Source organism: Juglans regia, chromosome 16 (genome assembly GCF_001411555.2).
Source record: "Juglans regia cultivar Chandler chromosome 16, Walnut 2.0, whole genome shotgun sequence".
Lineage (NCBI taxonomy): Eukaryota > Viridiplantae > Streptophyta > Magnoliopsida > Fagales > Juglandaceae > Juglans > Juglans regia.
This window is the reverse complement of record NC_049916.1, coordinates 18,521,373-18,543,636: the sequence shown is the minus strand read 5'-3', so window position 1 is coordinate 18,543,636 and position 22,264 is coordinate 18,521,373. Positions and strand designations below refer to the sequence as shown.

At 34.0% G+C, this 22,264-nt stretch overlaps 3 protein-coding genes and 1 non-coding gene across 4 annotated transcripts; 2 read left to right on the top strand and 2 right to left on the bottom strand.

The window, feature by feature from the left end:
* On the bottom strand, window positions 1-4,050 carry LOC108987119 (uncharacterized protein YuxK). Its single transcript, XM_018959980.2, has 3 exons — window positions 3,481-4,050; window positions 2,735-2,902; window positions 1-600 (listed from the first exon to the last, which is right to left on the bottom strand). The coding sequence occupies exons 1-3, from the start codon at window positions 3,815-3,817 to the stop codon at window positions 377-379; spliced, it is 729 nt and encodes a 242-aa protein (XP_018815525.1). The 5' UTR covers window positions 3,818-4,050; the 3' UTR covers window positions 1-376.
* A 771-nt stretch (window positions 4,051-4,821) lies between these two features.
* LOC108987117 lies at window positions 4,822-7,422 on the bottom strand. The gene is made up of 4 exons (XM_018959978.2): window positions 6,776-7,422; window positions 5,890-6,097; window positions 5,147-5,692; window positions 4,822-5,058 (listed from the first exon to the last, which is right to left on the bottom strand). Exons 1-4 carry the CDS (start codon window positions 7,341-7,343, stop codon window positions 4,971-4,973), a joined length of 1,410 nt encoding a protein of 469 aa, XP_018815523.1. The 5' UTR covers window positions 7,344-7,422; the 3' UTR covers window positions 4,822-4,970.
* Window positions 7,423-7,501: 79 nt separating this feature from the next.
* On the top strand, window positions 7,502-7,575 carry TRNAV-AAC. The gene has a single exon. It is a non-coding gene; the product is annotated as a tRNA-Val (tRNA).
* Window positions 7,576-16,905: 9,330 nt separating this feature from the next.
* LOC108987095 (cyclin-D1-1-like) lies at window positions 16,906-20,427 on the top strand. Its single transcript, XM_018959954.2, has 6 exons — window positions 16,906-17,296; window positions 17,551-17,637; window positions 18,397-18,495; window positions 18,647-18,848; window positions 18,986-19,116; window positions 19,210-20,427. Exons 1-6 carry the CDS (start codon window positions 17,051-17,053, stop codon window positions 19,432-19,434), a joined length of 990 nt encoding a protein of 329 aa, XP_018815499.1. The 5' UTR covers window positions 16,906-17,050; the 3' UTR covers window positions 19,435-20,427.
* Window positions 20,428-22,264: the final 1,837 nt, after the last annotated feature.

Genomic DNA, 22,264 nt, shown 5'->3' with positions numbered 1-22,264 from the left:
GTCAAATGCATATAGGTGAATTACATCTTTAACTGTCATGAACAAAAATGTGACATTATATTGCATGTTCCGACATTTCAAATTCCGTCAAATCCCAACCAGACAAGCAGTGCTTGTAGAGACCACAAGTCATGTCACATATTGCCAACCCTATTTAATACAGTAACATTTGATAGAACGTCAAAAGTATTGAACTTGAATCGCGTTGAGCAGTATCTAATCATCTATAATCCCAGTAATAAAACTCAAAACAAACAGCTCTGCTCCATAACACCCCGCATGTACAACTTAAGATTTCTCCGTCTCCTTGAGAATATGAACCAAGACATCGTCTACAAGCAAAAAAGTGGGTACGTATAGCAATTTCAGAAGCTAATTACAAATCAGACCGACTGTGATCCATCATTTCTTCCCTATCAATGAAACGTTCAAGCAGCTCTTGCTCTCGCAAAACTAAACAGTCCTCACTCTTCCCAAACCAGTCATATCTTCGCTTGGCTACATAATCGTAGACGGCATCCCTAAGTGGAGTTGGTACTACCATTAGCGTGCTTAAAGCAGAGTATGGCAATGGCAAGTATGACATTACTCTCAAGGCAGCTGCAAAATTACATTACTCCAAAAATTAGATTTCATAATCACTGTCACAACTACATGGTAGAGTATAAAACAACTTCTTTGACAAGTAGGAAACAAAGACTAACATGACTAATTCCATCCGTAAGTTTAAAGTGATGTTCTGAGTTTGTGATATGATGCACTAAAACCACTAAATTATCTCAAGTCATTAAGATACATGAAATTTTCTGACAGATTAAGTTCATTTGGAACTTATACAGCACAGCATTCCTGATACAATGTAAAAATATGGGATCAGTTAGAATGATAAGAAGAAAATTTTGAGGAATCTAACAGCGATGAATCCCCAGGAATATAACCGTTTCAACTGAACATTCAGGTCCAATGACAGTACCTTTGCCCGCTCATCTTTTGTTCAAAGATTACACCAGAATGAAGAGTTAGTAATCTGGGTTTGCTGCAAAGCTTGAAAACAGAACACGATAGATGTACATAAAACAAGACCCAAGATGACAAGAATTATCCATAAGCTACCTAGAAGAAACTGTCTAATAGACAAAGTGCAGATGATAAAATAACACGTCCTTGCGAGTTAATCTGAATCAATTTTTTGGAGGGTCTTTAGACCAGCTTATGTAATGCCCCAAGGGATGCCTAAGCCACATGTAAGTCCATACTCCAAAAGAACAAGTCAATGAAACAATTGGAGCCCCTTGAAATTATTATAAAAAACAAGAACTTCTCTCTTTCAAGCAATGTGAAATCTCATTCATCACCTATACTCACTCACTCACTATGGAGTATCACAATCTCCCCTCCTTAAATTCCCGACGCCCTCGTCGAGTCATTCCATCAAAGGTGGCACAACTCAAGTCTCACATTTCCAATTGAAATGGGCTCTGATACAATTTGAAACGTCCCAAGGGAGTCCCAAGGCACATTTGGGTCATACTTAAAGAGCTAGTCGATGATACAATTGGAACACCTTGGAATTATTATAGAGAGCAAAAACTTCTCTCCCAAGCAATATGGAATTTTATTCACCACCCATATTCACTCTTCCATTTGTAACATCCCAAGAAAGGCTCAAGCTATATCTGACTCATTCTCCAAAATGACTATCATTATAAAGAGTAAAGGGCAAGAACTTCTCTCTCACAAGTAATGTGGGATCCATCAACCACCTACACTCACTCATTATAGGGTATCACAATTTTCCCTCCTTAAGTTCCCTGCCACTATCATAGGTGACATGGTTCAAGTCCCACGCCTTCTAATCGGGCTTAGTGACCAGGCTAGTATTCATGCGGGCTTCGATGGAACCTGCTTACTAATGGATAGGCACGAGAGGCCTGGTCTTTTGTTCCTAGGTCTCCATTTGGTAGGTGGGATTGCCTTTGATACCGTTTGTAAAGCTCCAAAGAAGGCCTAAGCCACATCTAGGCCAACTCCAAAATGACAAGGCAATGGTACAATTGGAGCCCTTAAAAAGCAAGAACTTCTCTCTCCCAAGTAATACGAGATCTCATTCATCACCTATACTTGCTCAATATGGGGTTGGGGTATCACAGCTTACATAATAGAAAAGCCATATCCAATGCCCGTCACAGTCATTAATTAAATAGATTTGGATCCAAGGGTAATCAGCAGTAGTCAATACAAATCAGATTAATTCTAAGTCCAGAACTTGGGCATATTCATAAAGAATGCTAATATTTCAAAATGTTGGCCTTAGGCCACATTTAGTTGTTCTCTATCATCCTCACTGTAAACGAGTGGAACAATAAGAAGGGGAGGCCTAGGCTGTAACCAAAAGACTTCCACAATTTTAAACAAGAGAACTTCTCTTGAACAAACCCATGCACAGAAGAGTAAAGAATCCATTCTGATATACGGTAAGCATTCTCCAGCAACATTATAAAAACTTCATCCTCCCTTTTTCCCATTATGATTTAGCCAGGAGACCCCAAAAACAAAAAGTGGTCAAAGAGAACCTCTAATTCTTCTCTTCCCAGGTGATTTTTGACAATTTCATTAGAAACACAATCCATAAAAAACAAACCAAGCTTACCCAAAAAACACTTTTAGATGCAGAGTTTCTCCTCCAAAGAATCAGATTTTTGAGTAACTAACACAAGCGGATGAGGGTTCTAACCAGTTGATGCTTGGTGATATAAGCCCGGGCCTTCGATGAACAAAAAGCGACGGAGAACATCCTCTCGGTCAACGCCACACAGACTCAAGTATGGCTCGGCAGCCTTCGATTGAAGGCAACAGAACTTGATCTTCCTGTACTTGTCCGCTTCAATCACCCATTTCACCCCTGTACACACAGAATATCTAATTTTAAATCACTACATCATAAACCAAAGATACACTCCCAGAATTTAATGCAATACGCAAAACCAAACGAGAAAGTATCATCAAAATACAAAATACGTTATTAAGAAAGAGAGAGTAGAATGTGACTGTTCTTGGGGCTGGAAGAGGGAGAAGAAAGTAACTACTACAAAGAAAGAAATAGTAAGGGGAAAATCACTTTGATTTTTCCATTGTTATGGTGCTTGAAGCATTAAAAGAAAGTAGCACACTACTACCAGCTCCACTTGTTGTCAAATTGACCCGGATGTGATATTTGTGACAAAATTGTGCTACCTCAATTTGATGGAATTGTTCTTCAATTACATAAAGCTTATAAATTCTATTGCCACTAAAACAGAGCCAAGTCGTGATGTCTTCTTCCCCTTCCAAATTCCAATTTCCATCGGAACAACTACAACTAAAAAGCATCATCCAATAAGTATAAAATTTATAAAAATAAAAAAAGGTTGATATGAAATGGGTGAAAAAGAAACCCTAGGCGGACAAAAAGAAGTATTTGGAAAAAGATTAGGATGCAACCTCGGTGGCAAAGGTGGCAGACGCCGTCGTAAACGACTACACGTGGCTGGAGGAGAGTGGGAATGGCGGGCTTGAGGATCGAAGAAGCAACGTGAGCAACGGTGTCGGAGTACACCAGATCCTGGTCTTCTTCTTCTTGAACGACATCGTCAACGTCAGCAGCAGCAGTAGACGCGTCCAAAACGACGCCGGAAGAAGGCCGGGATGCGTTTGAACAGGAGGTTGAAGAAAGAGAGCAATAAAAGGAACGAGAAGAAGAAGAAGACGACGAAGAAGTCTTCGTTACACCGGTTAAGTTTCGAACACCTCTCGTCAACAATGCCTTGATATTCATCATATTGTTCCTGCCTTCTAGTTTTGGGTTAAATTTTGGCTTTTAGGCTCTCTGACAAATCGACAAAAAATGACGGAGGAGTTGGATTTTGCTGTTTTTAACCTCGATGGTGCGTTTCTTGACATGCAAGTCTCGCGGGAACCGAAAATCAGGACCCATCATCAGATGGCTCAAAAGTGGCCACAGAGGAGAAATAGCTGTTTCATTTCAGACACCTCGCGAAGAATGTAGAATAGGCCCGCGAACCACCGCCGATTTTTTCCTAAGGAGACGTTTGTATTCACAATTTATTTCAGTTCATTTTAACTGATTTTATTATTATTTATTATTATTCAACAATTTTAATTCATAAATTTTATTATTATTTATAATTTATCTCATTATTATTTACAATTTATCTCAACTCATCTTTAAATCTAAACGTTTCCTAAATATACTTCTTTCGCTTTTAACCTTCTTTTTTTTGGTACGTTGGATCGTAGAATATTTCTTTCATAATATTAATTTGTTTTAATAAACTTGAAACCAGAGGATTAGTCCTAATATTCTGCAATTAAGTTTGACAAACCTCTCGTTTGTTTTCACAATTTCTCTCAATTTATCTCATTTCATTTCATCTAATCATTACAATTTTTTTATATTTCAACACAAAATAAAATAAATAATTCAACTTTTATAAATTTTAAAATAAAAATAATATTAAAGAAATATATTCTAATAATATTTTATTTAACTTTAAATTTTAATTTCAATTCATCTCATCTGTAAAAACAAACGAAGTGAAGAGAGAACTTCATTTGGAGGGTAAAAGCTTGACCATAATCCTTAAAATACTGTGAAGTTCTAGCAGAAAAGGTTCACCTAAAGTTGAAAATGATTTCTTTGAGAATTTTAGCTTATTCAAAGAATAAAAATAAAAAGTTTTGGATTCAGGTTGGATCAAAAGAACCCAGAAATTGGAAATTCACAAAATTTTACTCTTAAGGATACTTAAATCGGCAGAGTTGTCGGAAGGCAAACAACAATAGATTCATGGAGACCATAGTTTCTTGATGCTTTTGCAATTTATATCTATATTACTAGTAATGGTCTCATCTTATCAAATTCCAAATGATTAAGACTAGGTCTATTAAAAAACTGATCAAGACTGGAGTGATTAACTCCCTTCCTTTGAAGCAAAAGCAGCTTGTGCTCCATATTTAGAGAAAACATCAGTAAGGACAGCCTTCTCCTTGATCTTTAACCTGTATCATGATCAACAGAGAATTTATAGGTAAGAACACAAAATCTTGTCAACAACAGAATGGAAAATACTGGAAATTTGCATAGTACCTCTTCGCGGACCCTGGAATGGCCAACTTTGGAACTTTTTCTCTTTTTTCTTTTCCTACTGGCTTTTTCGCAGGAGCCTTTTCTCCTTTTGCTTTCACATGTAGTTTTTTCTCAGATACCTTCTCTCGTTTCCCTTGAGCAAGTAGCTGCTTCTCAGGTGCCGGGATTCTCTCTATCTTTGAAGAGAATGAATGAGCTAAAGGATCTGTCCTTGCTTCCATACTATCAACACTATTTAACTTCACTGCACTGATCGATTTCAGGTCCTCTCTGATGTCTCCTACATTCGCTCCTATGAGCTTATTATCTGGGTTATCTGATTCATCCGAGGTAATCTCCTCCCATGAATCCAGAGAAGAATCATCCACGTTGGAATCTGTTTGGTATCCTTCAAAGTCAGGAACTCTCAACTCGGAAGCAGAATTGGAAATGGCTGTTGATTGAACATGAGAAGAACTTGGAGACCGTGGATTCATAATATCACATTTTATCTGCTTCTCAATTTTACCAAACATAATACTTTGACTAGAAAATATTTGTACAAACCTGCCATGGAAAAATCATATCGTTTTCTTGAATAAGATTCTAGGCAAGTATGAAAATGTAGATCATTCCAAACTAACAGATAAGTGTTTCGGTGCCAATAAGATGCAATGCTCAGCAGTGAATAATGTCGCATTTTACAGGTAACTGAAGAACTCTCGTTGTTCTGTTTAATTTTATCAGAAAAAAAAAAAAATTACCTTCTTGCATCCTCCTCTGACCTGAAATCAACAAAAGCAAAACCCTTACAGACGGGGTCCCTAGTTTTCCTGTTCCCAGAAACTGCTGGGATTATGTTAAGTAGACCAAGGGTTCCTCGGAAAGCTGATTTCAAATCCCTATCGATGTTCCTTTTCTTAGGAAGGTTGACAACTCGTACCCGAACGCCACTTGGAACAACTTCAGGAGCTGCAAAAGTCCAACGCAGTGCAGAAAACACATACTCACTTTGGTTGGTAACATAGAAGTAGGCAATCTAACTTCGTACAAACTTGAAAAATAATGGCAGACTAAATCTTGAACAAATACTACTGACAACTTAGGCAAAGCACATAAAAAGGACCCCACATTAGGCATGTTCACAGACAAGAGTGTTAGTTAATGATTGATATCACAGATCGTGGATATCCTATTAGCTGCTAATAAGGAAGACAAAGGCGCGGTGGTAGAACCTTGAGTTGTCGTAGTATCAGAAAAATGCTCTTAATTATCAACAAATCAAATTAACCAATGCTGCAGAATCTCAAGACGGTAAATTTAGAGAATGATTATAGATTTGTTCTTTTCCTTTCAACCTTTGGTCCCAACTTATTCACCCATGAATGGACAGTTTGAGCAAGATCGAAGTAAGACTTGACCATCCTGTTTTCGACTTACCATCAAGCTCAGCTAAAAATTTAAAGAAGTTTACTAGATGGAAAAATTCGGTACTCCGCGACAATAATGATTGTATGAAAAAACATAATTAGATAAATCCAACAGCTTTTCCAACAAACAACAAGTTGAGGCAAAACACATTTGAGCAAATGAGATGTTACTTAAAGCCAAGCACTGAATTCACGCATTCATAAGTAAAAAAAACAACACCTATATTCTTTTGAGCGTCTTTCATGGAATTGGGCTTTATGGGGTCGTTCTTAAGCTTCATGACATTGGTAGCCTGTGCCTGTTTACTCTGCTCCATTTCTTCAAGCAGCTTGTCCTCAACAGAGGTGTCATACATCTTCCCGTCACCAAAGCCACACGGCTTGTTCTTCAGCCACTGTCTCATATTCTCGAATGGCACCAACACCTCATCGTCCTCCTCCTCATCCACATTATCGTCATCAAACTCATCCTCCTCCTCCACGTCATCAAAGCCATCCATCTCCGGAAGCCCAATGCCAACTTTCCCACGATCACTCAAAGCACGTCCACCCAATCCAAAATGTCTACGTTCACAAATAACACGAGAATAGAGATGGGGTTGCGGCAATGAAAAGATGAAGGAGTGGTTTCCGCAAAAGACCGAGTAAAGCGAAGAAGACGAGCACGTGTTTGAAACCAAAGAGAGTTGGGTCTTCGTTGGGAATGATAGGAGCGTAGTGGTGGTGCGGTGAAGAGCGAGAAAGGGAGTAGAATTGCAGGGAGGTCGAATAGCTCCATGGCTTACCATCTTCGTCACTCTGACTCAAGTTGAGCCTCTTCTGCGCTTCTTCAACGAAGGGGGGAGTCAGAGGCTAGTGGATAATCGTAGTAGAAACCGAGCCATTTACTAACTTTATATATGACTATATATATATATAACTTGAGGCAATCCAAAGAAACATGGATGGTGTCGTGGTGTAGTTGGTTATCACGTCAGTCTAACACACTGAAGGTCTCCGGTTCGAACCCGGGCGACGCCATTTTTATTATAGTATATTGGATCTCTTTTAAGTTAATCAAATTAAATTATTGCTTGAGATTTATTTTTTTCAACTTTCAATAAAAAGTTTTTACACATATCAATCCACTTCTTACATTTAAATAAATATTTCAATTTATTTATATTTAAACACATCTTAATAAAATCTACAAATCAACTCAAATCATCTACATCTCAATAAAATTCATAAATTAATTCAAATCATCTAAAATCATTTTAACATCGTACACAACCTTAAGACGTAGAATTACGAGTACCGCTCTAATAACAAGCTCCGCCCGCCCCTGGGAATGGATAGAACAACTCCGTCAAAGGGGTTCGATTTCGGTGCTATTGTGGTGCCTGCCCATAATGTACCATTTGCTTCCCTACTTGACCCTCTTGGGAATTGGATGGGGCTATATACCAAATGGGCACTTTCAGGATCTTCTATTGTCATTCTCCAAAGTAACCCCAGAAGCTTCATTTATTATTATTATAATAATAATGACAAGGAGGTGGGCTGGGCCAGGATCTAAGCCGAAGAAGCATGAAGAGAAATAGTGTCCAAAATGATAATGGGACTGGACTGGACAAGCCCACAATGTTTAATTTACGGCCACAAGTGGAGAAATCCCATTCAGCCCTCATGTGGTACGATTAACTTTACGGTGGTCAGAGTTGTATAAACCATTTGAGATCAGTTCCGGTTAATTCATATAAACTCATAAAAAAGTACTTGTGAGAATGGACAACAAGCCGGTTTGTCAGTTTTTAATGTAAATTTCATGCAAATCGTCGATCTTCTGTATCATCGTCCTCGTATTCTATTCATCGATAAATTTTAAATATATTTTTATAATCATTTATATAACCTAATTTTAGATATAGGGATTGGCCGACCGGTTCAAAGTGTTGAAAATTATATATATATATGCTAGCTAGGGATAAAGGCTTGTGAAGAAAGAAAAAGAAAGGAAAAGATTGAAGAGGACATGCACAAAATTATTCTAGCAAATCCTTTTTATAACTTTAATGTGCTGACTAGTTAGTTGCATGCTTCAGTAATAATTGAATCATCACTGTGCAAGTTATTTTTCTGTCTTTAAATAATACACTACAAGAAAACTGCTTATTTGCGACCAGTTAATTCTAACAAAATGATTATTTACAACTAAAATTAGTTGCGAAAAATCTTTTAGTCGCAATAAATTAGTCACAAAAATCTGTTTTTCTTGTAGTGATAAGATGAGATGAGAGGAGATAATTTTAACTTCTAAAATAGTTGAATAAAATATTATTATTATTTTAAAATTTGAAAAAGTTACGCTATTTATTATATTTTGTGTAATAATTTAAAAAAATTATAATAATGAGATGATATAAGATAATGTGATATGATTTCAGTATTCAAACGAGCCAAATAATACAATTATCTGCAACCCATAATATGAAATGATAAATCACAAAGGTGTAATTAATGATAAATGTTTTAGTCACAAATATTTTTTTTATAAATTAACGTGATTTGATATGATACGTATATTATTAGATTATAAAATTATTTTTATTATAAAATAGATTTAACAAATTATATCAACTTGTGAATCTATTTTTATGAATTTTCTTATACCAGTAACGCTTATCTTATTTATTTATTTATTTATTTATTTTTATAACAACACTTCTCTTAATTAATTAGGTAAAAGATTATGATATTGGGAAAGACTTATGAAGTGAATTACGACCTTCAAGGCATAATAATAATAATAATATCAAGCCCTGCCAAAATATACGAGCTCTAGCCACTTAAAAAGAGTTTTAATTTGGAGTCATATAATTATAGGCAGATTATCCATTCATTAAATAAACCTAATAATTAGGAGCATATATATATATAGGCAAATTAGAAAGAACAGAATGCACTAATTTTAATATCAAATAACCTAATACTCATTAATTGTAGCATGTAGATAATTATACACAGGTTGAATAACCTAAAGTCAAGTCATCATGATTACTTGCAGTACTACTAGAATATTATATCAAATTGTATAGCTGAAAATCAAAGCACGTGACCTAACATTCAATCCTAATGCTCAATGCATGGATCAAAATCTCAAGTTTCACCTTCTCTTTATCCCTCAAAAGGAAAAGGAGAAAAAGATCATGACAAATTACTTGTACCTCTGGTAATTCTAATTAGTCTATGAGATGACAAGTAATATTATAAGGTTAGATAAAAGGGGTAATGATCATCTCCATTTTAAATAGAATGTATAGTTTTCATTTAGCATAAAATTACATAAAGAATTTTGTTCAATATTTTCAAGTGTTAACATATATATGCATGTCATTAGTGCTAAAAATTATATATGTTTCTCACTTTGCTATATAATATTATAAGTGGTCAATGATGATTCTACTGGACAGGATCAACAGCTATATATGTATATACATATAATTAGGGCTGTAAATGGTCTAGTCTGGCGATGTTCGGTCCATCATTTTTTAGATCGGGTCGGATCGAACATCCAAAGGGACTGGACCGGACCGATAGTCCAGTCAGATCGGCCTAATTTTTTTAAATAATTAATAAAAAAAATTATTTAAAATATTAAATTAAATTAAGTGACTTATTAATGTAAATTATGTAACAAACTTAATAAAAAATTATTTTATATGGTCAATAATAATAAATTAGATGAAAATTATACTATTAATTTATATAATTACTATATAATTAACTAATTAATATTATATATTAGTTAATTCATAGAATATTAACAAGTGTTAATAACATATTTAAAATTTTATATTATTAATAGTGATAGGCTAAATGAAAATATATAAAAAATATTGTTAATATATAAAATACTAATAAGTATTAATAATATATTTAAAAATTTATATTATTAATTATATAATTATTATATATAAAATATATATTTTTCATTTTTCATTTAATTCGATCCGATCTGAAAAAATTTTAAGCCGTAGATCAAATCGAAACTTTTCGATTATCTAAAATGTGGATCGAACCGTTTATCACTCCTACGTCTCCTGTGACTCTGTCCAAGGACAGAAGAAAGAGAATGCATAAATAAAGCTCTCGTACCTCCGACATATCCCAATTTCCTATCCCCGGTACGAGCACCAATTAATGCACTGATTATTGCGCGTACTTATTATTCTAATCTTTTAAAAAACATTTTGTCAACAAATACAAACAAAGATGCAATATTTGTGTCTGTATATGGATACATTGCGCTATGATATATAAATAATTAAATCTACTATTTCCTATCAATTTAAATTTATGATATAATTGATGATTTTACATATTATCAGAATAGAAATTTTGAGTTCGAATCATGCCTCTATATTTCATCCTATTTGTTGGGCACACCATTGATCAAGGAGAAATTTGACCTACACGTGAATGAAAATGTTAATATATATATATAAGTAAATTATATATCATAAATGGTGGTTTCACACGTGATAACACAATAATTAACTACATAAAATGAAGAAGGGACACTTTTAGGGCATATTTATTTGTTCTCTCACCATGTTGGAACTTGTAAGCAAATCGAACACAATCATTAATTAGGCTTGGTTTAGTTTCACAAACTTATTAAATTATCTAATCTTATCTCATCTCAACATCTAAATATTATTCAAATATAAATAATTTTTAATTTTGATTTTTCAATTTTTTAATCTAATCATTACCTAATCATTAATTACAATTTTTTCAAACTTCCAATTCAAAAATAATTTAAAATTTTTAAATTTCAAACAAAAATTATATTTAAAAATTATATTCTAACCCTCTTTTAACTTTATAATTTTTTTATTTAAATTTTTCTCTCATATATTTTAAAATCCAATAAAAATCTTTAACTCATTTTCTTATTATATTGTATTACTATTTATAAATTTATCATCTTATCTTAATCAGATTAGATAATAATAAAATAAATTTATTCTTGATTCTCAAAATGGAAAACAAATAAATAAAGAAAAAATAAACTTGTGCAAGAGATACAGGCGGCCAGTTGGAATTAAAAATTGTCGAATAATTGAGTAGGTGAACAACTTACAAAAAAGCAAGGAATGTGGACTTTCTTTCCACTTCGTTGTTCTTATTTTCAGTGAACAATGACAAACACTAAACATATAAGGTACCTTTAGCCACTGACTTCCAAGTCTTGGTGTGGAAATTAATGCTGCAACTATATATATATATATATATATGTTGGAAGTGGAGAGGAGTCAGATTATCAGTATGTGGTTGAGCCAACACTCCCAACAGCCTCATGCAGTTTGCCTGATCTTCTGTTCTGAGTACGATATCAAAGACTTTTTTTTAGCATTTATGATATGGTACTCTATGCCATATACATGCATTAGCGGATAATTGATCAAATGATGGGGATATTTCACTTGCCAGCTTGAAGAAGGAAGTTGCTAGGCATTTATAAATTACTTTTAAGAAACTCTAAGGAGAGATTTGAATTTAGAGATAAATTAAGATGGGTAGAAATGATTTGTAAATAATAAAATAAAAATTGAATTATTTATTATGTTTAGTGTGAGAATTTAAAAAAGTTATTTTAAGATTTAAAAAAATTGAATTGTTTATTATATTTTGTGTGGAAATTTAAGAAAGTTGTAATGATAAGATGAGATGAGTTAAGATGAATTGAGGTGGGTTTTGAATCCAAACCTCTCCTAATTGTAATTCTACCTATATAGTTGTGGTTTGAGCTTTTATTTGAATGGTTAAAATGCAATTTGCAATATCCCTAAAGTATGAAATAGACATGTCTAATATCATGTGTCATGCCTGGCCTTCTTATTTAATTTATTTATATTATATTCTTAACACGTACTCTCATTCACGAGTATGATAATTTTCTCTGAATAAGTGAGTCCAACACAATAATTATTTAATTAATTGAGTAAAGTATAGAAAATTCAAGACTTTTACTCTAAAAACACATGAAATCACAATTTATTTCAAAAGCTTAATTGAATTGCTGAGAAGATGTAGATTAGATTATTTATATTAAATCCTTAATAAGATCTACATCTTTTGTCTGATTTCTATCATCCACTGCCTTGCTACTCTTTGTTATTATAAAATCAGGACATATCAATTAAAAGAACTGCTTTAGCTATAAAAGAATTTCACAAAAATAAACTCATAAACTTACGTGACTTGAAATGTTACGTTAAATTGTAAAATTATTTTCACTGTAAATTAAGCATATGATCTAACATATCACATAAATTCATATGTCAATTTGTAAGTTTAATATTGTAATATCTCTTTATAAATATAGTACTTGTTATCAATCCATTTGGTTGGATAAGTTTTTATCAACATACATCTAATAATTTTTCAATTCTGCTACCGGCACCCGGCATTGAGTACTTTTTGGGAAATCGACTGACGTGGCTGATGTTATTTAAAAAAAATAAAAAGTCGATTTCAGAAGCTTGCACATCCCAGCAAACGCCAAAATAGGTCTCAGAAATCAAACCCATCCCAGAGGTTGCTTAATGATTTTGTCAAAAAGCATGAACTCTGCAAGAGGATACAGGATTCTAAAACCTCTCCTTGACTAGGGATTCAAAGTCGTCACAGTGACACCGAACTTGCCATTTTTGTTCAAGAACACGCCGGCCAAAGCTTGGTTTAATGGGATTAGGAGGGCGGAAAAGGACCCCGACGAGATTCCGTTAGCTCATAATCTATCCAATCTGTTGAGACTTGCAGTTTTATATAAGTATGGAGGTGTTTACATGGACATCGATTTCATTGTGTTGAAACCTTTGACTGAGTTGAAGAACTCAATTGGAGCACAAAGCATGGATATGGAGTCCAAGCAATGGAGCAGATTAAACAACGCATTCTTGGCATTTGACATGAAGCATCCACTTATGTTCAAATTTATGTAGGAATTTGCATACACAGAAATAAATGGGGCATAATGGTCCCTATTTGGTTTTCAGGGTGATTGAGAGAGTAAGGAGGAGACCTGGTTACAACTTCACAATCTTACCATCAATAACCTTCTATCCGGTGGATTGACTTAAGATCAGCGGGCTTTTCCAAGCATCGAAAAACAAGGCCAATTTCAAATGGGTAAAAGCCAAGCTGCTTCAATTAGGTGGGGAGACTATGGGGTTCACCTATGAAACATTCAAACAAACATATTAGCATTTTTTTACAGAATTATTAAACGAAATGTCCCGTTTTAATTTTACATGTGAATAGACATGTACGCTAGGGGATCCCAACCCCCGGGTGCGAGTAAAGTTTTTGATAATTTTTATCCTTTGGGACGTAAAAGCCGAAATGTTCCAAAGAACCGCAATGAGAAAGTTACTTTTATCATTACATAACTTATGCACAGCTTTTACGTGTTCTTCAATACAGGGAAATCATGGCTTCACCAAAAGTTTGGGAAGTTTCGTGGGTACTTCCACCGACTTTCGCATGTGGAAAGTAATAAATTGTTACCCCAATTGCGCTAGCCGTACTTTGAACATAGAAATATATTTCGAAGTGTATAAATATAATATAATTTAAAAAAAAATAAAAAAATATCAGATTTATATAAAAAAATTAATTTTTTAATAATAAATTTTTTTATAATTATATATAACATTATTAAAGAAAGTAAATTGGTATGTTGTACCGGCTCGTATCATCATTTCGCAATTGACGTGACTATTGCTAGCTTGTCTCAAATTCAGAACCATGAATGCCCCCTTTGGACCTCCTCCATGTTTTAGTCATCTCATATCATGTCAGAAGTTTTTGGATTTAACCAATCAAATACCACAATGAATAGCCCCACAACAATACATTCCATAATTTATATAAAAGAAATAATAAATAAATATCATAAAAATAAATTTATAAATTGACACGAATTTATTTAATACATTTAATCATAAAAAATTTAATATAAATATTATATAAAAATACGTAAAATTATAAATTTATTTTTATAAAATCTTTTTATTACTATAACACTTTTATAAAAGAATATCTAACACTCTCTCACTATTAGTGTTGTTTTACCATGTCAGTATACGATGTATCACTTCATTTGTAAACAATAACATTCTCTTTTAAATCAAATTAATTTCCCTTTTTGTGGCCAAATTCCTATTGGGGATATCATTTTAATTATCATGCTACGGAAAGAATTAAAGCCCATTGAATTAATTGATCAGCAAATAATTATGGCGTAGAAAAGATTATAACATCATTGAAGTGCTTTTTTTAGCATCTTTGTTGTCAATGAGCATTAATAGATGTATATGATACGCCATCATTCAGATTTTATTTTATTTTTTTGCTCGGCTTGTCAGATCTTCTTTACTCTCTCTGTACGTGTCAAAAAACTTTTGTTATGGTTGGAAAAAGATAAAGGACAGAGATATAGCTACTAAAAAGCGCATATAATTTTTAAATTTTTAAAAAATTATTACTTTTTATGAAATGATACTATTATATTGATTAGTTATAAATAATTTTAGAATAATTGTGTCCAAAAAAAGAAAGATAATGTTGTGAAAATTGAAATATATCATCCGAAAATTACAAACTACACTTAAAAATAAAGTAAGCTACATTGTTTCGCTAAATTTGGAAAATACATGTTTTAATATTTTTCATACTCAATGACATACTAAAGTAGATATAGTTATTATCTACGTGACATCCTTCAATGAATTAATAGCAGTAGATGGCATAATGAGATTTCAAAAAGGAGAATGCCCTCGTATAGTGCTAACTTTATCCAAAGATCGTATCCAAGCATGCCATTAGGATCACCATCCAGATTTGTTGAACCTAATTGGATCCGAAGGTCTTCGACTCTTTGGTAGTGTACATGTGTTTATATATATATATATATATATATATGTATATGGAAATTTCTATTTATTATCATTTTTTCAATATCATCTCAACATCTCTTAATATGATATTAAATAATTGATTCATAAGTAAAATATAATAAATAATCTTTAATCATTAAATACTATATCATTATAAGATAATGAGAGGATAAAAATAAATTAAATGATGATGGATACTATATATATAATAAAAAAACATTATATACATAGAAAGAAGACAATCGGAAAAGATGCATCGATCACTGGAGAATAAAAAATAATAGAAAAATATTAGTATGAATTCTAAATATGTTTATTAAATGTGTCTGCTCAAATATTTTATTTTTTTAATAATTAAGAAAATGACTATATACTATTATTGAATTTGTATTTTTTTTTAATATTGTCTAAAATAAAATCTGGCTTTCCATGTTTTGCCACGTGGGACTACAGATCCGGATATTAATGGCCAGCACACCCTTCAACCGCAAGAACCTTAGCATTCATCTCTCTCTCATCATCTACCTACAAACGTAGCGCTGACGTCATCCAGTTTGTTAAAGATGAAAAATTTTACACAGCATCACATATTATACATAATGTTTTTCTCTTTTTTAAAATGTGTAGTATATAAATCATTAGAAGAAAAAATTAATTAGTTTAAAAAAAATAAAACAAAAAAATAAAAAAATATGGTGTGTAATATGTAAAATGATAAATAACAAAACTTATTATTTAAATTCTTTATGTGAATACCATTTTTTAATAAGATAATAACCTATTCCTTTTAAATCTTATCATTTTTATTCAATTCAAGTATAATGTATTAACTTTTTTTTAAGTAAATAAAATATAAAAATATTTAAAATACATCATATCAATTTAGATATATAATTTTAAAAGAATAATACTAGATACAGTCTTAGAATATATAAATCATATATATTTCTTTTGAAAAGAAGTAAGGTCTATTATTAAAAAATAATTTTTTTCAAGTGAATCTTAGATGCCACCACTTTTTTGAAGAGGTGCACGAGACTTATACATTTTAATATTACAAATATCATTTCTCATTTTAAAAAAAATATTACTAAACACAGTTTTAAATTATGCATTAATCATCTCGCATTCTATTTTAAAAAAAGTTCGCATGACTTGTTCACTTTATTTAAGTACGCATGACTTACTATAAATATCAAAATAATGTTCTTTTAAATTAAAAAATACTACGTATCTATGTTATGAAAGTATCTATATACTCATGATACCGATACTTGTGTGATCCGAAGATCAACATTTCTCCCGCTGAAATTAAAAGTAAAGATTAAAAAAAAAAATACAGCATCCCATGTTTATATATCCAAAGAAGCAGACGTTCCTTTCACTCTCGAAACCAAACTTCTCTCACTCTCACTCTCACTCTCACTCTCACATCCACACTCTCGTCTCACACACGCACACACACAGGCACGTTCCTCCGATTTATCCCGAGATTTTCACAGACGAGTGACTGAACATGGGAAGAGAATGAGGTGCAACCAGCGATCATGTCCCTCTCGTGCTCTGACTGCTTCTCCGACCTACTCTGCGGCGAGGAATCCGGCTTCCTGTCCGGAGATTCGCCGGAATGCTCGTCGGACCTCCTCGAGTCTCGGTCTTGCGGCGAGGAATCGATAGCCGATTTCATCGAGGACGAGCGGAACTTCGTGCCTGGGTTCGATTACCTCGCTAGGTTCCGCTCTCAGTCCCTGGACGCGTTCGCGAGAGAAGAATCCGTTGCATGGATTCTCAAGGTACTATTCCATTTTCCACTTCGTTGTTGTATGTAGGCTGTAAATTATCGGACGCTAAGTTGTCCGATTTTACTGCAATGCCACCGGATCATGTTAGTTACGTAGTTGGAGCTAAGTCGCGCCGCCAGTTCCTTTCAACTCGAATCGGAGGCGTAGATCTGAGTCGATCAGCTCAGAGCCGCCGGCTCCGGCCGCCGGCCGCCGTCCGATACGTTTGGTATATTTCACTCATGTAAATATTGCTTGGTTTGCAGGTTCAGGCTTATTATAATTTTCAGCCATTGACGACGTATCTCTCCGTGAACTACTTGGATCGGTTCCTTTATTCTCGTCGGTTGCCGGTAAATCCCTGTCAACGTTAAGCTAATTAATTAATTAAATACAGTGCGAATAATCCGATCGAGGTTCTGTCAGTAACTATTCTTCGACTATTCTAAACTGGTAGGAGTAATTATTTTGACTTACCATCAAAAAAAAGAAATGATATGATTGAATAATCACGCTCGTACATATTTAAAAATAGCAATAAGAAAGACAAATGTTATCATTGATGTTTCGTTATTTATTTGACGTGATAGCAAATGAAGGATATAATACAATAGTTAATAATTATAATTATAATATGATAATTAAAAAAACAACAAATAATATTTATATATCAATAGAAAAACAGTCATTACTTCTAGAGTTATGCAATATATTATGTTTAATTTGCTTCTCCCTATGTTGGAGTGGTACGCATATACAGCAATCTTTGGGTATTTTTGAAAAAAATATAATCAAGATTATAAATATAAAGAATGAGATAAAAATGTACTATAAAGTGTAAATGATTTTTTTACACTGTGACTTTCGAATAAGCTACAGTATTATAAAGTACGGTTTGCTATATATATATATATGTGATTATACCTTTTGTAAGCATTGTATTTTTGTCCCAGCACGTGGGAACACGCCCATTTGTGATTTGTGCCACTCCACCATATATGGCACGTACAAGCTATGCAGATGGAATCTTCAACGTCCTTATTTAACAGTTATTGATTGTTTTGTTATTATTAGTTTGATTAAATTTGTCTGTTCTTTAATTATTTTGTCAGCATACAAACGGGTGGCAATTACAACTACTATCTGTTGCTTGCTTATCGTTAGCTGCTAAGATGGAGGAACCTCTGGTTCCCTCGCTATTGGATCTTCAGGTATGCGCCTATGAATGAGATCGATCTAATTGATCAGATTGAGCTAGCTAGTAGTATTTCTTATCCAAATTCTATTCATTATTTAGTAACACACACATATATATATATATATATATATATATATATATATAAATAATGCAATATATCATAGGTGGAAGGTGCAAAATATATTTTCGCACCCAGCACGATTAGTAGGATGGAGCTCCTTGTGCTTAGTGTTCTGGATTGGAGGCTACGATCCATCACGCCGTTCAGCTTCATCGGCTACTTTGCATGCAAGCTGGATTCAACTGGAACTCATTATGGGTTTCTAGTTTCACGGGCGACCGAAATTATTTTAGCTAATATACAAGGTAAGACCGATATTTAAGCATTTGCATGCACACATGTGATGTCAATACATTTAAGCGCACTCTTTTGTGTGTGAATATATATATGACTGCCATTAAAAGAATAGTTTTTGTTTTTGGTCTTTTCACGATGTCCACAGAGGCTAGCTTTCTTGAATATTGGCCATCTTGCATTGCTGCCGCAGCCATACTTTGCGCAGCTGGTGAAATTCCAAATTTGTCTCTCGTCAATCCTGAACATGCTGAATCATGGTGTGATGGACTACACAAAGTGAGCATGCATGCAATTGTGGTTATCATAGCTAGGCATGTCTGAATTAAACTGGCCAGTATACCAATTCAAAATATTAATCAATTTTTGCAGGAGAAAATCATCGGATGCTACCGGCTAATGCAAGAATTTGTTGTTGACAATAGCCGGAGGAGGCCCCCAAAAATCTTGCCACAGCTTCGAGTTACCATTAGCGGGAGAGTGAGGTCTAGTGACTCATCGTCATCATGCACATCATCATCTAATAAGAGGAGAAAATTAAATAATTGCTTATGGCCGGTAGATGATGAAAAAGCAAACTCCGAGGCCGAAGGGTAAGTGAAACGGAAAAAAGGACAAGAAAATGAGGGTCCAAGTTGTCTAGAAATTACGTCATATAGTTTTTGAAAGGGTTTTCATATCAAATTGACTTGAGTGATGGTGTAGATTATATAGAGTGGTATATATAATATATATATATATATATATATAATGCATGTGAGAGAGTTTGGTGGGTGTGGAGATGTGGTAATTATTATTTCTTTTAATGGGTGGCATCGCCATTCATTAATAATGGCTTTGCACATTCCCGAGGGATTTGCTACATGATAAGTATTTTGGTACGAGAGTAACCAAAAGTGAGTGACAGAGAGAGAGAGAGAGAGAGAGAGAGAGATCGAAGTTGTTTAATGGAGGAGTGATGGAGTGTGAAAGAAGTGGAGAGTTGAATTCAAAGGGGGTGTTGATTATTGAATGAAAGAAGGGACGGTGGGGGGGCCATGTTCTATAGGGTGGCGGAAAGGCTTGGGCAGTTTAATGGGATTTACTAGTCAAGCTTCTCATCTAGCCACCATCATTGCTTCCTTCAACTGCAGCGTCTTTTCATGATGGGGAGGGGAATAAGATCATTGCCTCCATTTCATTTATTTTAATTTGTTTCTATTTCTTTTCGGTTTTTTTGCGAGTGGCTTGTGTGCACACGCTTTATTTGTGTGACACACACGTGTGTATGAGTGCTTTTTTGGCGGCAACTGCCTTTTTTTTTTCTTTCTTTTTGGTCTTTTATTTGTTCTTAAAATCGGCATTGGGCTCGGCCTAACCTTTCCTAAATTTCTTTTTGGGTGTTCACCAGTACTGTGTTTGGTACACGTGTGTATACTCTTTTTTTTTTTTTTTTTTTTAATTTTTAATTTGTTCTTTTGTTTTTTTGGGGAGATAGAGGTGAAAGTGAAACCTCTTGTAGTGGCCTAAGTTTGGCCTAACAGATATACAAAGGTCTTTGGGGCCTTTCTTCATGCGTGCTGTATGTGATCGATACATCGGTATAATAAATAATTTTCTACATATATTTCTCTCTCTCTCTCTCTCTCTCTCTCTCTCTCTCTCTGTGCATGGCATCATTGGCACGTGATTGACAAAGGACTTTGTATCTTTGCCATTTGTTTTACCACTGTATCCAAATTAACTTTTCAAGATCCCAACACTGGATCTGGAGTTTTCTGATGAGCATACATACATATAATATATATGTATGGCAATGCGAATTGAAGAGACTGGAGGATGAACGGTCCCGCTCGCAATAAAGACGGTTCATTCATCAGTACTGACAATGACTTCTTCATTATTCGGTACCTCTCGTTGCCTATTCAATGGCTTTTAGCGATGCTTTTATACATACATATGATGTGCAGTGAACTAGATCTGTCTCGCAACTCACATGCACCCAATGTTTGTGTGTATATATATATATATATATATATATATATATAATATCTACAATACTAAGGTTTCTTCTAAAGCAGGCAACTCCGTATATATAGATATTTCAGTAGTAGTACTTCCTACAATGATCGTACGTACGTACGTACGTAGTCTAGACCATCGTATATTTCGTCAAACCTTTTCTTCCTGTACTACTTTATTATTTTCGTTACATGCATCTATCTATCTGAGAAATTAGGTAATGTCAGGTTGCAGTACTGGAAATTAATAGAAAAGGGGAGAAAGACTGAAAGTGGGTGGCAATCCATGATAGATCATTTATTATAATCTTTTAGAAAGCCAGGGTCTTAAAAAGCATCTTTTAAATTAGGGTTCCTAAACTACAAAGGGAAAAGGCCGAGCAAAGAAGTTGTCATTTAGCCCCAGATTCCCGACAGGAGTATATTATTTTTGCATGTAGTAACCATAGCACAATGGCCCCCTGCATCTCTGTGCGCGCGTAAAAAGAGGGGGGTCACCATTCATTTTTGGTCATTTGTCCTGTAATTATATATATATCCCCTCCATATGGGGTGATGACAACAAGTATCAGCAATGACGAATTAAGCAGCCTCCATCCCACACCCCCACCTCCAATTATTTATAAAAATTCTATCTCCAAGTCTTTTTATTTATTTTTCATGACTGGGAACCACCCCCACGGTAGAACCTTTAGAACTCACCTGTAAAATCTAAACCTCTGAAGAGACTCTAGCACAGCAATCCACTGCTATGATCGATGATCTCCTACTTAAATCGCAAATTAATCACAGGGAGAATCGAACTTGTGTGCATGTACACTTGCGATTTATCCTTACCACTCGTTCAAAACTCTTGCACATCGATTATCTAGTAAAAAACCATGCATCGATGTTTTGACTTTTCCCTTTTCAAAAACCATACTGGCCCCAGTGATAACTATTTAACTCATGCACATCATAATCATGGCCACTGCCTCAATAGACCACACTACAGTGATTAAAAATATATATAGCAAACATATATGCTTGCTTACAATTTTCTGCCACTAGTACATTTTTCTCCATTTTCTCTTTGGATGGATGGCTTTGCATGATCATCGACAATTTCATTGGATCAAGGACGATGAATTAGGACCACCCTGATTGATAAAAGTACAGGTTCTCTTTCCTATATATATATATATATAGTAGAGAGAGAGAGAGAGAGAGAGAGAGAGCGTGCGTGAGTAGTACAGATAATTAGCGATATATATATCACTTCATTTTCTTATCACAGCTTTGTAAAGAGCTTAGCTTTTAGCTTGTTCATGAAATGTGGATCCCATAGTACTCCATGGTGTCGGAATCCACATCATAATATATATAATATCATCTATCCATAAATTATTCAGCCAATTAAGCAATCATTTATCGAAATGAAATGTGGC